The sequence below is a fragment of the Typopeltis vanoorti genome, chromosome 3 (assembly GCF_054136105.1).
Source record: "Typopeltis vanoorti isolate ZY-2024b chromosome 3, IOZ_Tvanoo_1.0, whole genome shotgun sequence".
Taxonomy (NCBI): Eukaryota; Metazoa; Arthropoda; class Arachnida; order Uropygi; family Thelyphonidae; genus Typopeltis; species Typopeltis vanoorti.
In genome coordinates, this window is record NC_143551.1 from 5,824,297 (window position 1) to 5,838,688 (window position 14,392).

General features: G+C 35.7%; 1 protein-coding gene across 3 annotated transcripts in view; it reads left to right on the forward strand.

The window, feature by feature from the left end:
- LOC150107880 (uncharacterized) overlaps positions 1-14,392 on the forward strand; it is an 89,551-nt gene that overhangs the window by 44,484 nt on the left and 30,675 nt on the right. For all 3 annotated transcript variants that reach the window (XM_090415407.1, XM_090415405.1, XM_090415406.1), the window contains exon 4: positions 4,700-4,776. In XM_090415407.1, the coding sequence (XP_090271533.1) occupies positions 4,700-4,776 (77 nt within the window). The remainder of the gene's footprint in view (positions 1-4,699; positions 4,777-14,392) is intronic.

The following is a 14,392-nucleotide window of genomic DNA, read 5'->3' on the forward strand; positions in this document are numbered from 1 at the left end:
ACGTAATAATATTCCTTGCCGATTAACATCATCTCGGTGGGGTGCAAATCCACAAGTACTGCACACCTCTGCACTGGCACTCTGCTTTTTGACAGCCGAGTATGCTAGCCCTGTTAGGGAAAGATCATCACATGTCAAAATTATTGATAAGGTTCTTAATGAAACATGTTGGCAGATTACCGGCTGCTTTAAGCCTACAAAAATTAACCATCTATACTCACTGTCTGATATTGCACCTCCTCACATCGGAAGGACTACACAGAATAGATATGAGTGGAAACAACAACTAAGTGATGAACGACATCCTTGTATGGACATTTTGCAGTACATAAAAGGCTAAGATCAAGGAAAAGTTTTATTCACTCAGTGGAGCTGTTGGTTGATTCCATAAAAGCCACACAATCAACAGTGTGGCAAGAACAATCTCCAGAGGCTCTGAACTTAAATCAATCACTTCCTTCTGGCTTACATCTAGATTGGCAAAGATGGAAGATACTGAATAGACTTTGTTTGGGAATGGCCAGATCAAAGCAGAATATGTCCATATGGAGCTGCACAGACAATGGCAGCTGCTCATATGGTGAAACACAAACCATGGATCATCTGCAATGCTGCTTAATAGACATTAATAATATATGTACTCGAGAAGGTTTAATGCAGTGTAATGAAACAGCTTTAAAGTATATTAGTCACTGGGCGAGTAAAATTTGACATATTATGTTTTTGCGTAATATATTATGCAAGTAGTATTTTTGTCTTTTAATGTATGCTTTTAATCCCAATTCTTTTAATATCTATTTCTTTAAATGCATGCTTTTAATCATTTATACGTATGCTCTTACATTTTCTGTAGTTTGCACACGAAATAAATAAATAAATTAACTTTTTAATATATAAATATTTTGTCTTAAGTGTCATAAGACATCACCAGTACAGTTATTAAACAACAATAAGAATTACATTCAAAAAACATTAGTGCACGTGCTTACATTGGAATCCCTCTATGTATCCAGTAGCAAGTTTAAGAATAAAAAAAAAAATTGGGCTATAATTAAATTAAATTAAAATATAACTGATAAATTTATTTTATACAAAGATACACCCCAATAGTTTTTAATCCTTAAACATGCTACTGTATACACAGAGGGATTCCAATGCAAGCATGTGCATTAATGTTTTTTTTTTTTTAATGCAATTCGTATTATTGTTTAATAACTGTGCTGATAATGTCTTATGATACTTAAGACAATGTTGTTTTTTTTTTATGTTGTGTCCATGCACAAAAGGTTGGGAAACATGGCAGGTGGGCGACTGTTCCACAGTGCAGCAGTTGCAGGGATAAAGGAGGAGTAAGAAAATCTTGTTCTGTTTGTTTCTAGGTGTACTGTGAAGGTATGTTGAGCAGCAGCTGCATGTGTTTCAACAACACTTAGTACTGAGTGGAGGGATTATTGATGTTATTTCAGATGAGCATTTCCCATGGAAATATTTGTAGAATATACATATCGCAGAAACCAAAAAAGTGGGGAGAGAGTTGGTAAAAGATGGGTTATTAATAAATCTAATTTTTATATTAAAAAGTTAATTACTGTTTCATGCATGTGATTTTTTAGTTATGATTACTCCACAGGTTTCACTATATAAGAAAGAAAAATAATGATAGGACAGACTTTACGTGCTACAGGGACAATGTTCCTAACAACAGACTTTCTTGAAATAATCAGGTCTCCAATACTGTCAGATTTTGTCACTGACTCCTTCTGCACACTCCATTTGTTTCTTATAACTTTTACCAGCATCTCTCTGATATTTGTTCAACCAATTCTCAGCTCCATAAATTTAAATGATTAAACAATAACTTATATATAGACAGCTTAATGTTTTGACTAATTTCTCTTTAATTCCATATATGTTTATTCAGCTGACTCCTCAACTTACCAGCTTTCTAAGGAATTCTGTCATCTATTTCCTTATGTTTATTTATGTCCATATGTATATACTTGATATATCGGAAATATCAAGTCCAACTGCTGTGATTCACCAAACTTCTCCATGGCATTTGACCAGAGATGGGTGGCATATGTGAGCAGATCTCCTGTTGATCGGCAGCAACGGAATCCATACTGATAGTCATTTAGGAGTTAGGAATTGATGATTTTTTCCATTACTTTAGACAGAACTGAGGTGAGTGAGATGGGGTAGTAGTTGGATGGCAGTGACTTGTTTCCCCTTTTTGGCAATGGGTTGAATATAGGCCAATTTCCAGGCTGTGGGATAGATACCAGTGGAGTAAGACAATATATATAAGCGACATAGGACAGGAGACGGTTCTGGTGTGCAAACCTTCAGGACAATTGGAGGAATGCCATCAGGGCCAGGAGACTTTTTTGTGTCTAATTTAGACAGTATTTTGCTGATCTCTTTCTGGCAAAAGGATATGGTGGGCATTGTATGTTGGGCATCTGGAATGGTTGGGGGACATTTGCCATTGTCAATTATGCATGCATAGGAAGCAAAGTGTGAGGCCAGGAGATTGGCCTTTTCTGTAGGAGATGATGCATTGAGCCATCTGGATATGATAGAGGTGGGAATAGTGTTGGACAGAAGTTACAGCCGATTGCTTTGGTAACAAACCAAAAGGCTCGGCTTCCATTTGGACATGCTGCTAATTTCCTGCTTTTTGCTCTTTCAAACTCTGTTTTGGAAGCATTGATTGTCTTTTTGCATCTGTTACAGGTTTTGGTGTAAGCTTTGAAGGAGGATGAGGTTCTTGATTTTCAGCCAGTTGTGGTATATGTGGTGTTTCATCTCTACAGCATTGGCACATCTTTTGGAGAACCAGGGTTTAGTTAGGGAATGGCAGGTCAGAGTACTGTGGGGAATGTATGATTCCATGCTAGTGAGGATTACTTTGGTTATGAGTTCAGTGTATGTGTTTGGGTTGGAAGGTTGGAAGCAATACTCTAACCATGGGAATGAGGCATAGAAGTTGTGGAGGCTGTCCCACTTGGCGCTGTTATAATGCCAAACTACTCTTATATGGAAGGGACTGTGTAAGCATTGTTGCATGGGGGAGAAGATGAGCACTAGGTTGTGGTCAGAATTGCCTAGCAAGCTCCTCTACATTCACTGTGTATTTAGATGGGTCATTGGTCAGTAAGAGGTCTAGGGTATTTGGAGAGTGGTTTGGGTTATCAAGTATTCTGGTTGGTATCTGAACGAGTTGTGTAAGGTCATTAGTAATGACGAATGTTTCAGCATCTCTGCCTGCAAGATCTGTACAGCTGGAGACTTTTCACCTCCAGCTGTACAGATCTTTGGTATTATGTCCACAATACCAAATGGATTTGGTATTGTGGACATAAAAATCTCCTAAGAGGATGATTTCACTGTTTGGAAAGTGGAACTGGAGAAAGTCAATCTTTAGGGAGAGGAAATTAAAGAGCTCAGAGTGGTTGGTTGCATTTGGGGAGTGGTAGAGACAGCATATGAATTTGACTCAGTTGGGTAGGGATATTTTCATCCAGAGAAGATCAAAGTTGGGCGATTCTAGGTTGGGTGCTCTCTGGCAAGGTTTTTCGGAGCGAATGTATACACAGGTTTCACCCTTGGGTCGAAAGGAGTTAAAGAGTGTGTAATTTGGAAGGTTGAGGTGAATAGTGCTGGAGGGAAATGAGATCTGAGTTTCTGCCAGAAAGAGTAGTTGGGGATAGGTAGACTGCAGGTGGTGTTGGACACTATTAAGGTTGGAGTTTAGGCCACGGATGCTGGTAAAGTGGATTTGTAGGGTTTTGTGAGTCGTTTAACCACAGGGTCCTGCACATTTCCTATGCAGGAAATCCAAGAGACACCACTGGTGTCTCTTGGATTTTGTACCAGTTTAACTTGTCTGTAGTCGATAGTCCAATCTGGTCAAGCACGTATGCACGACTGGGGACAAGTGTCTTTGAACTTGTAGATTGCTCCTATTAGTTTTGATGTGCTTGTCGGCATGTCGCAAGTCACTTTTACGAGGCTTGGAAAGTTTGTTCCATCCTTTCTTTTGTTTATGGTTTTGAAACGATGGCACCTGATGATATTTTTAGGGTCGATGTCGCATTCTTCAGCTAGTTTGATGAGGTCTTCTTTTAGTTCTTTTCCATTTTCTTTTGGAAAGTTCAAAATGAGAACGTTGAATTTTTTTGTTTTTGGCCTCCATCGAGTCATGCACTGTTGAAGCGATTATTTCACGGAGTTCATTCATGGGGAGGAGTGAACTTGCATTGCACTGCTGATCGTCAGTTGATTCGAGCTTGGTTTCTAGTGTGCATATTTTGGAGGAAAGAGTTTCGTTCATAACACTGATGTGTTGTTTGAGGCTGCTCTTCGTTTGCCTAAGGATGATGATATTGTTAGCGTTTAGTAATTGGTGTGCATAGTTAATCAAAAAGTGGTACACATTCACTTAAGCAGAATGGAAGAGGAAGTGTTATTCCTCTGGGAATAAATGTGAATAAATTTAAGATAAAGCATTTATCTTAAATAAATCACATAAATCTTAAGATTTATTAAAGATAAATAAATCTTAAGAATCTACTAATTCTTAGTAGGTTCTTATCTACTAATAAGAATCTGAGTAGGATTCATAATCAGTACTTTCATTAAATTTATACACATTTTCGGATAATTTTTGACTCTCTTCACCGTGTTTTTTTCTTAGGTCGGAATTTAAAATGTTCACTAAAATAACAGGTATTACTTGGGATTTTGATTGCCAGCCAGATGAGGTCAAAGGAGGTATGTATGTGCATGAATAAATTTTTTAAAAAAATTATTTATTCACTTTTAAGTAATTTTTTTTTATTAATTTATAAATTTTAAAATGCTTTTAGTTCATCAATTTCCTGATATGTAACCTCAAGATACGTGGGTGCCATGATAGCACTATTTAATTAAGTTTACGTTATTATTAATCTCCTATCAATAATTTTCTTCCAAATTAGTCTATTACTTGTCAGCACTCCAATATTGTCATATCTATCATTTTGTTCTTCTTAGGTGCTTGTTACTGAATCAGTTCACCTAGACCTTGGGCTTCCTCTGGATATTTTTTTCTGAAATGCATCAAACATTTTTTCTGAAATGTTTGATGCATTTCAGAAAAAGGTGATCTTGACCATACCACCTTAGATTAGCCTTACTTGTACATTCTTGAAAGTAAACAGTGTCATATTCCTTCCTAATATCTTCATTTTTAATATGATTCTGTATTTGATGCCATCTCTTCAGGCCATTAATTTTTCTAAGAACTCTCATATCTGTAGTTCCTAGTTTACAATCAAGAGACTTCTTTCTAACCCAAGTCTCAGATCCATAATTTAAAACTAGTTTGAACACTCTTGTTTACTGCTGGTTTGGTGTTTTGGCTAATATCTGTCTTATTCCATATAAATTTATTCAGCTGGCTACCCACCATGCCAGGCTTGCTTATTCTGTTGTCTATTTCCAGATTTAACTTGTCATATTCACTAAAATCTGTGTCTAAATAATTGAAATATTTTACTTGTTCTATGAGTTCTCCATTCTAAATGCAGTGAAGTTTTCTGTGTTCCTGCATACAAGGTATGTTCAAAAAAAAGACAAACTTTTGCTGTAAAGACTGCTCATTTTACAACATTTTAAGTTCCCTTCAAAGTAGTTCCCTCTACTGGCAATACACTGTTCTCAATGTTTCTTCCATTGTTGGAATGCTTCCTGGAATGCACTTTCTGTGATGACGCAGTTCTATTATTGCATTTTCCAATCTCCTCTATAGTTTGAAAATGACGTTCTTTCAAAGTGGTTTTAAGTTTAGGAAACCTTTAAAAAGTCTGCTGGGGCTAAGTTGAGAGAATAGAGTGGATAGGGCACAACGGATGTCCGATGTTTTGCCATATAACTGCAGATGAGGAGCGGTGTGTGAGCTGGCGCTTTGTCGTGGTGCAACATTCGAGTCAGGTTTTCCCACACTTCAGGCCTCTTCCTGTGCACAGCATCCCTCTAACACACTAAAACTTCCTGGTACAACTCTCTGTTTACCATCTGACCATGTAGTACATATTCATAATGAATAATGCCTTTCCGATAAAAAAAATAAATAAATAAAAAATAAAAAATTCCACCAACATCACCTTGATCTTTGACTGACTCATCTGTCCCTTTTTGGTAGAGGAGACCCTTTCCCCACCCACTATGATGATTGCATCTTCCATAAACCCATGTCTCATCTCCTGTTCTGATGTTCTTAAAAAGTTTTCATTACCATTTGCATTGGCAAGCAGCTCCTGACTTCAGCATGGTTCTCTTTCTGATTGTCAGTCAACAAACACACCATAATTTTGCACTGATGTGACACATCTGAAGTTTTTCAGTCAAAATTTGATGGCAAGATCCTATGCTAATGCCAACTTTGTCAGCAACTTCTCGGACAGTTAAATGACGATTTCCACGAATTGTCATTTAACATTCAAAATGCTTAAACCACTCATAGCACTGTGTTCGGCTTATACAGTCCTCCCTGTATGCTTCATTAAGCAATCGAAATGCCTCTGTAAAATTTTTACCAAGTTTGCATCAAAATTTCACACACACATTGTTCTTCAAGCTCTTTCATTGTCACTTTGTCACTAATCTGATGTATAGCTTGTGGATGTAACTTGACAACTAATGCTCATAGTAGAACAGAGCAAATGGCAGTTTGTTGTCAAAACCTGCGGTTACATGTGATTAGTAGCAGCAGATTCTCTGTGCAGGTTGGCATGCTATTTAAAAAGTTTTTTTTTTTTTTTAACACCTTGTATTTTCATTATTTTGGTCTTTTTATGGCTTATTTTCATGCCAAATTTGTTACAGCTGTTCAATTTAATTAGTGAATCCTGGAGACCTGCACTGGGTGTGTTTAGGAGAAAAACATTACCTGCATAAAGCAAAGAGTTAAGTTTGATATCTCCTATTCTAATGTCAGGTTTATGTCACTTTATTTCATAATGTGATCCATACAGATGATGAATGAGAGTGGAGATAATGTGCATTATTGTCTTACTCCTGATTTTACATCAAACAATCATCCTCCAATTCTAACTGCTGATTTACAACTTAAATATAGATATGTGTTTCCATGTATAATGTTCCATTTATCCTATACAAATATAGTGTTTTAAAAAGCTTTTTCTGGGGCACGTTGTCATATGCCTTTTCCAGATCTATAAAACTTAAGTACATATCCATGTGATATTTCCATGATTTCTCAACTATTTGTCATGTAGTGAAAATCTGATCTTGACCACCTCTGTTTGGCTTGAATCCAGCTTGTTCTTTTTTCAGTTTCTCTGCTACAATTTTTCTCAACCTCTTTTCAAGTATGCTTGCATTAATCTTATCTTATTAGAGAAATTCCTCTGTAATTCTCACATTCAGCTTTATTCTCTTTTTTATAGATAGGAACTACGAGAGCTCTCCTCTACTCTAAGAAGTCATCTAGAATTCAACCAGGTCCTCTGAATTATGCAGTGGAACCATTGCAGAACTTCCGTGTCTCTATTTATGAGCATTTCTTGTTGAATATCATTTAATTCCACTGTCTTTCCATATTTCAAGTTTGTGACGTCAATTTCTACATCACACACATTGGGATATGTACTCCTGTTTGCATTTTTTCCTCTAAAAAATATTTCTAATATATCTCTTCTGTAACTGTTTGTTTCATTTAACAGTTTCTCAAATTAATTACTCCAGACATATAGATGGAGTGCTTAATGTCAAAGTTGTATAATTAAGAGGAGACCCCTCAACATAGCCTTTACAGAATGCGGAGGACCGACCAGGGCTTCTGACTTAATGTCCAGTCTTCACCTTCTCGTAGTCACCCTATTATGTATCTACCTGGATACTGAACGAACGAGAATGGATTGGCAATTTGGGATTTAGCTGACAAAATTGTATTCTTATTGGCTTAAACCACAAATAAAATGATGGTACGACATGACAGAATTTCATGCCAGCTGGGGCGTTGGTTGGTTAAATAAGGCCCCTGTTGTTTTCGCCAGAGAACCAGGATGAACAGCAAAAAATCACCTACTGGAACAAATCCTGCGACACACACACACATACCCCTACTCAACATCAAGGAATACGAAGAATTGGATAAGTATCAAATCAACATAATAGGGGTGACTGAAACAAAAAAGACAAACACTGGTGAGATCTTTCTGATCAATAAATACAAAATGTTATATTCAGGCAGTGACAAGCAGGGAAATGAAGATGTATCTATAGTATTGAACACAAAATATGGGGCTAATTTTCTTGAATGGTAAGCAATATCAAGTAGAGTGATGCAGGCAGATGAGAATGGGAAACTGGACAATGAGACTTATTTATGCCTATGGTTCCACAGAAGGTTCTGCTAAGGTAAAAGTGGAGAAATTTTTTGAGGCTTTAGAGAAAGCAATTGACACAATGAAAAAGGAAAAGCTGGTCTTTGTTAGAGATCTAAAAAGCAGATTAGGAAATAATTGTCAGACATACAAATATATTTTGGGAAAATTTGTAGAAAAGAGCAAAGCTAATAACAATGGTAAATACCTTTTGTATTTCAGCTCAGGATATGGACTGGTTATTACTAACACAGTGTTCCAACATTAAAATGTACACAAATTCATGGAGAGAAGAGGCAAGGAATAAGAAAAGTCTCATTGACTATGTTATTATTCATAGTGATATTTTCTCAGGTGTAGGACACTAGAGTGAACAGAGGATTTGAGAATTTGAAAAGTTTCTAGCAAATAAGTCAGTTTGTGCTCTTAGAGAATACAGAGACAAATGTAGGAAAGTTAACACTGAGTAAAACTAGCTAAAACAAAGTCATGGAACACTTGCCAAGAACAACATAGAAAATAAATATCAAGAAGGTGGCAAGATATTCTGGAGGTTGTTGAAAAAGCTCAGAAATGGAAGAAAGAGTGCTGTAAAAGGAATTAGAGATGATAAAGGTGACATGATAACTGGAGAAAAAGATATCCTTGATGTTTCAGGTAATTACTTTGAAAAATTGCTAAATGAAATAATCAGTTACAGCACTGTGGTAAAAAAAAAAACACTGAACAGCCATGCGACCAGGAATACATATCCATACTTGAAGTAGAAAAAGCCATCAAAAGCCTAAAATGTGGAAAGGCAGTAGAATATTCAACCAGAAATGCTCAAGTATGGAGGTATAAAAGTCTTACAGTTGCTGCACTGCATAGTTCAGAAGCCTGGACAGAGGGACAAATTCTAGGTGATTGGAGTAGAGCTCCCATAATATCCATATATAAAAGGAAATAAAGTTGAATGTGAGAATTACAGAGGCATTTCCCTACAGAGTGTTCCTAGTAAGATTTATGCATGTATACTTGAGAAACGGTTGAGAAGAATTGTGGAAGAAAAGCTTGGTGAAGAACAAGCTGGATTCAGGCCAAATAGAGGCTGTCAGGATCAGATTTTCACTATATGAAAAATAAATGAGAAATCGTGGGAATATAACAAAGATCTGTATTTAAATTTTGTAGACCTGCAAAAGGCATATGAAAAGGTGCCAAGAAAAAAGTTATTCAAAATGCTACAGTTATATGGTGTTAATGGGGCATTATATCAAGCAATACTTAGTCTTTATTTGAGTTGTAAGTCAGCAGTTAGAACTGAAGGAAGAATTAAAAGAAACAGGAAGATGGTTTGATGTTAAATCTGGTGGCAGACAAGGATGCACATTATCCCCTCTGTTATTCATTATCTGTGTGATCACATAACAAAGGAAAGTGGTATTAAACCTGATATCAAAATTGGAGATGTTAATCTCAACTCTTTACTTTATGCAGATGATCTTATACTTCTAAATAAATCCAGTACAATTCTGCAAGATTCTGACTAAATCGAATAACTGTTGTAATAAATTTGTTATGAAAATCAGCAATAACAAGACAGAGTCAATGAAAATAGGCAGAAACATTGAAAATGTCAACTGCATCGTGAATGGAGAACCTATAGAACAAGTAAAACATTTCAACTACTTAGGCACAATTTTTAGTTAAGATGGTAATCAAATATGGAAAAAGCAAACAGAATCAACAAAGCTGGTATGATAGGAATTCAACTGAATAAATTTTTATGCAATAATAGTCTTTAATAAAAGAAATAAGAGAAATTAGAGTCAAAACACTAAATTAGCTGTATATAAGACAGTGTTCAAACCAACTTTAACTTATAGATCTAAGAGCTGGGTCACAAGTAAAACACTTGACCAAAGACTAGAGACCACAGATATGAGAGTCCTGAGAAAGATTAGGGGCATGAACAGATGGCATCAGTGGCAAAATATCATATTAAAAGCAAGGATGTTAGGATAGAACTTGACATAGAACATAGAACATAGAATTAGGATAGAACTTTTTAGCATCTATGAATGTGTTAGCAGAGCTAATCTCAGATGGTATGGTCACTTAAACAGAATATGGGTGGAAAGATTACGAAATGTAAGATTATGCACTTTAGGTTGGAAAGGATTTATATGATTTACAATATTTACATATTGTAAATCATATTGATGGTATTGGATTGTAGGAAATTGATGAGGCCAGGGACTTGGGGATAATGGTGGGCAAAGAGTTGAATGGGGCATATTGCAAAGTTTGGTCAAATAGCTCAAAGTATTACTTGGATGTTGAAAAACATGTTAACAAGCAAAGATAAGTATGCTATTATCCCTCTTTGTAATGCTATGATTTGGCCACATATACAAAGTATTACTTGGATGTTGAAAAATGTTAACAAGCAAAGATAAGGATGTTATTATCCCTCTTTATAATGCTATGATTTGGCCACATATCGACTATTGTGCACAGATTTGGTCACCTGGATTTCTTGGGGAGCTGGAGGTGATTGATGGGATACAGGGACTAGTGATGAAGATGGTTGCAGGTCGGAGTAATTCCCTATGAGGATAGGTTGAAGATTTGTGGATTACAAAGTTTAGTTTATAGGCAGAAAAGAGGTGGCATGATAGAAACTTTTAAGATATTAAAGCGGTTTTATAAAATTGATGCAAGTGAAATTTTTCAATATATGACAAATAGTCAGAGAACTAGAGGCCATCCGTGGAAGTTGTGCAAGTTAGTTGTGTGCGGACCAAATTTTTTGCATGGAGAATGGTGGATGAGTGGAATGGATTGTCAGAATTGGTCATGGTTTCTTGACAGTGAATGGATTCAAGGAAAGGTGTGATAGGATTTTTGTGTATAATGGTTATTTAGGATCTTCCACTATGAGTCTCCAGACTCCATGGAGATGGCATAAAATAATAATAATAATAAATAATATTCAGGGAATAACAATCAGGGAAAAGGAGTGGCTATAGTATTCTGTAGTAAATATGAGGGTAGTCTACTTGAATGGTAGGCAGTATCGAGTATAGTGATGTGAGCAAATATAACAATGATGAAGTTGACAGTGATATTTTGTGCATGTGGCCTGTCAGAAGTTTCTTATGTGGGACCATAGACATAGCAGAGTAGGAAATGAATTATATATATAACAAACACTGATTATAGAAGATTATGATTCAAAGAAGCTATGAAAAGGAAAAAATTAAACTTAGAGAAATTAAAAAATACCAAGGAATTTGGAAATAGATTGGAGAAAGAATTAGAGGAAACAAGTTTTGTCAAACCTGAAGATCCAGAAAAGAAATGGAAACAAGTTAAAGAGAAAATAAAGAAGATCGCAGAAGAAGAAATTGGATATATAAGAGCTAAAATAATAATAAAAAAAAAACCTTGGATAACTAATAGATGATTTCTCTAATGGAAGAAAGAAGAAAATGGAAAAATAAAGACACCCCAGAAGGGAAAATACAATATAGAACTATGAATGACAAATTGAGAAGGGAAGCAGAAAGAAGTGGAGAAGATTGGCTTAAAAAACAATGTGAAGAAATGGAAAATTATGACAGAGTGAGAATGTATGGTCTTTTGTATGTAAAAGCAAGAAGTATAAATCACAAGAGAAATGGAATTTGAGCTGGAGGCATAGAAAATAAGAATGGAGAAATCATAACTGAAGAAGATAAAATCCTAATGAGATGGAAGGAATACATTGAAGATCTATATGACAAGGAAAATAGACCAAATGAGTTGCCATTAGAAGATATAAAGAAGGTAAATGAAGATGATCTAGGCCCAGAGTTTGAAGATAGAAGTGGAAATGGCCATTAAAGAACTAAAATGTGGAAAGGCAGAAGCAGTAGATGAAATACCTGCAGAATTCCTGAAACAACTTTAGAAGAAAGGAACTGAATTAATAACCAAAATAATAAATTTAATTTATAACAAAGAAGGATTACCAAAATATTTTATGACCTTAATATTTATACCTATACCAAAGAAAAGTAATGCAGTGAACTGCAAGGATTTTAGAACAATAAGCCTCATTTCCCATACATCAAAAATACTTATGAGAATCTTAACACGAAGAATTGCATCGAAGGTGGAAGAATTTCTTGGAGAAGATCAGTTTGGTTTCAGGAAGGGTAGGGGAACAAGAGATGCTATTGGACTATTAAGAATAGTAAGTGAAAGAAGTCTGGAAGTAAATAAATAAAGAAGTTAATATCTGTTGTGTAGATTTTGAAAAAGCTTTTGACTTTGTAAAATGGAATAAGATGGTGGAAGTAATGGAAAAGATTGGTATAGATTGGAAAGACAGAAGGCTAATTATTTCACTATATATGGGACAAACTGCTATTGTGAAAGACATATATGTTAAAACAGAACCAAGTATCATTAGACGAGGAGTAAGACAAGGCTGTTTTCTGTCACCAATTTTGTTTAACATATCTTCCGAAGCAATGTTAAAGGAGGCACTCGAGAATTCGGAAGAAGGAATAAATATTGGAGGTTGACAGATATTTGCAATAAGATATGCAGATGACAAGACATTATTATCAAATACTGAAACAGGACTACAACATCTGTTGAACAGATTACTGGAATCCTGTATAAATTATGGAATGAAAATTAATATAAGAAAAAAACAAAGGTAATGAAAATAGCAAGGAAAGAGGCAAACATGGATATCGGAATAAATGGAGAAAAATTGAATCAAGTAAAGACATTTAAATATCTAGGTAGTGTGATTAGCAGTGATGGAAGACATAAAAGTGACATAAAAGCAAGAATTGCAATGGGAAGAGATGCCTTTAATAGAAAATGGAATTCATTGAGAAGTAAAATGGATAGAAATCTAAAGAAATGACTAATAAAATGTTATGTGTGGAGTGTTGCCCCTCTACGCAGCTGAAACTTAGACATTGAAGCAAGAAGAAATTAAGATTTTGGAAAGCTTTGAGACGTGGATTTGGAGAAGGATGGAAAAAATCAAATGGACAGATAAAATAACTAATGAAGAGGTCTTAAAAAGAGTAGAAGAATAAAGAAGTTGTTAAGGAGGATAAAAAGAAGAAATGGAAATTGGATTGGACATATTCTGAGAGGGAATGGAATCATCAAAGATGCTTTCGAAGGAAAAATAGATGGATAAAGACCCACAGGAAGAATAAGGAAACAATGCTAGATGACACGCTGAATAGAGATTTCAAGGTACATAACCTTGAAAGAGAAGGCTCAGAACAGAAGAGAGTGGAAAGAAAGTTTCTGCTACTAAGAGAAGAACCTGCTCAATTGCAGAATACTCAAGAAGAAGAACACTGATTTTATATATATATATATATATATATATATATAAATGGAAAATACCTTCACAGCATAGAGGACAGTGCTGACAGCAACTTGACCTGGCACTTGTTGAGAAATGGAGCACTAAAGAAAGAAACAGAATTTGTAATTTTTGCAGCACAAGAACAGGCCATCAAATCTAATGTTATGAAGGCAAAAATACAAAAAATTCGCGTGTAGAGGCTTCAGTGCTGTGAGGACATCATGTTGGAGGCTTAATGGCTTTTTTACAACACTCAAAAAGAATTAAAATAGAATTTAATACTTCCTATATTTCATCCTTGTCACTAGGACATCTACAGGGATTACAAAAACCAATTAATGTAACATGCACACAAATATCATACCACATGGGTGACACTAAAGTCCTATCTAGGTGGAGCGCCCTCTAAGGGCGGTAGTAGGTGGCCTGGAATGTAAGGTGGGACCTCTGGTGATGAGTGTTTCCCAAATCTTCGGAAGCTTAATACAACCGTATTTATTAAGATTTGGTTGGTTTCTGAGAGCTGCTGCTTCTAAGAAAAGTCTCTCTTTCTTGAATTTGCTGTGGTGGAGCATGGTGGTTTTCTTCCATGATACCCTGTGGGTGGTGTCCAAAACATGGTCAGCCA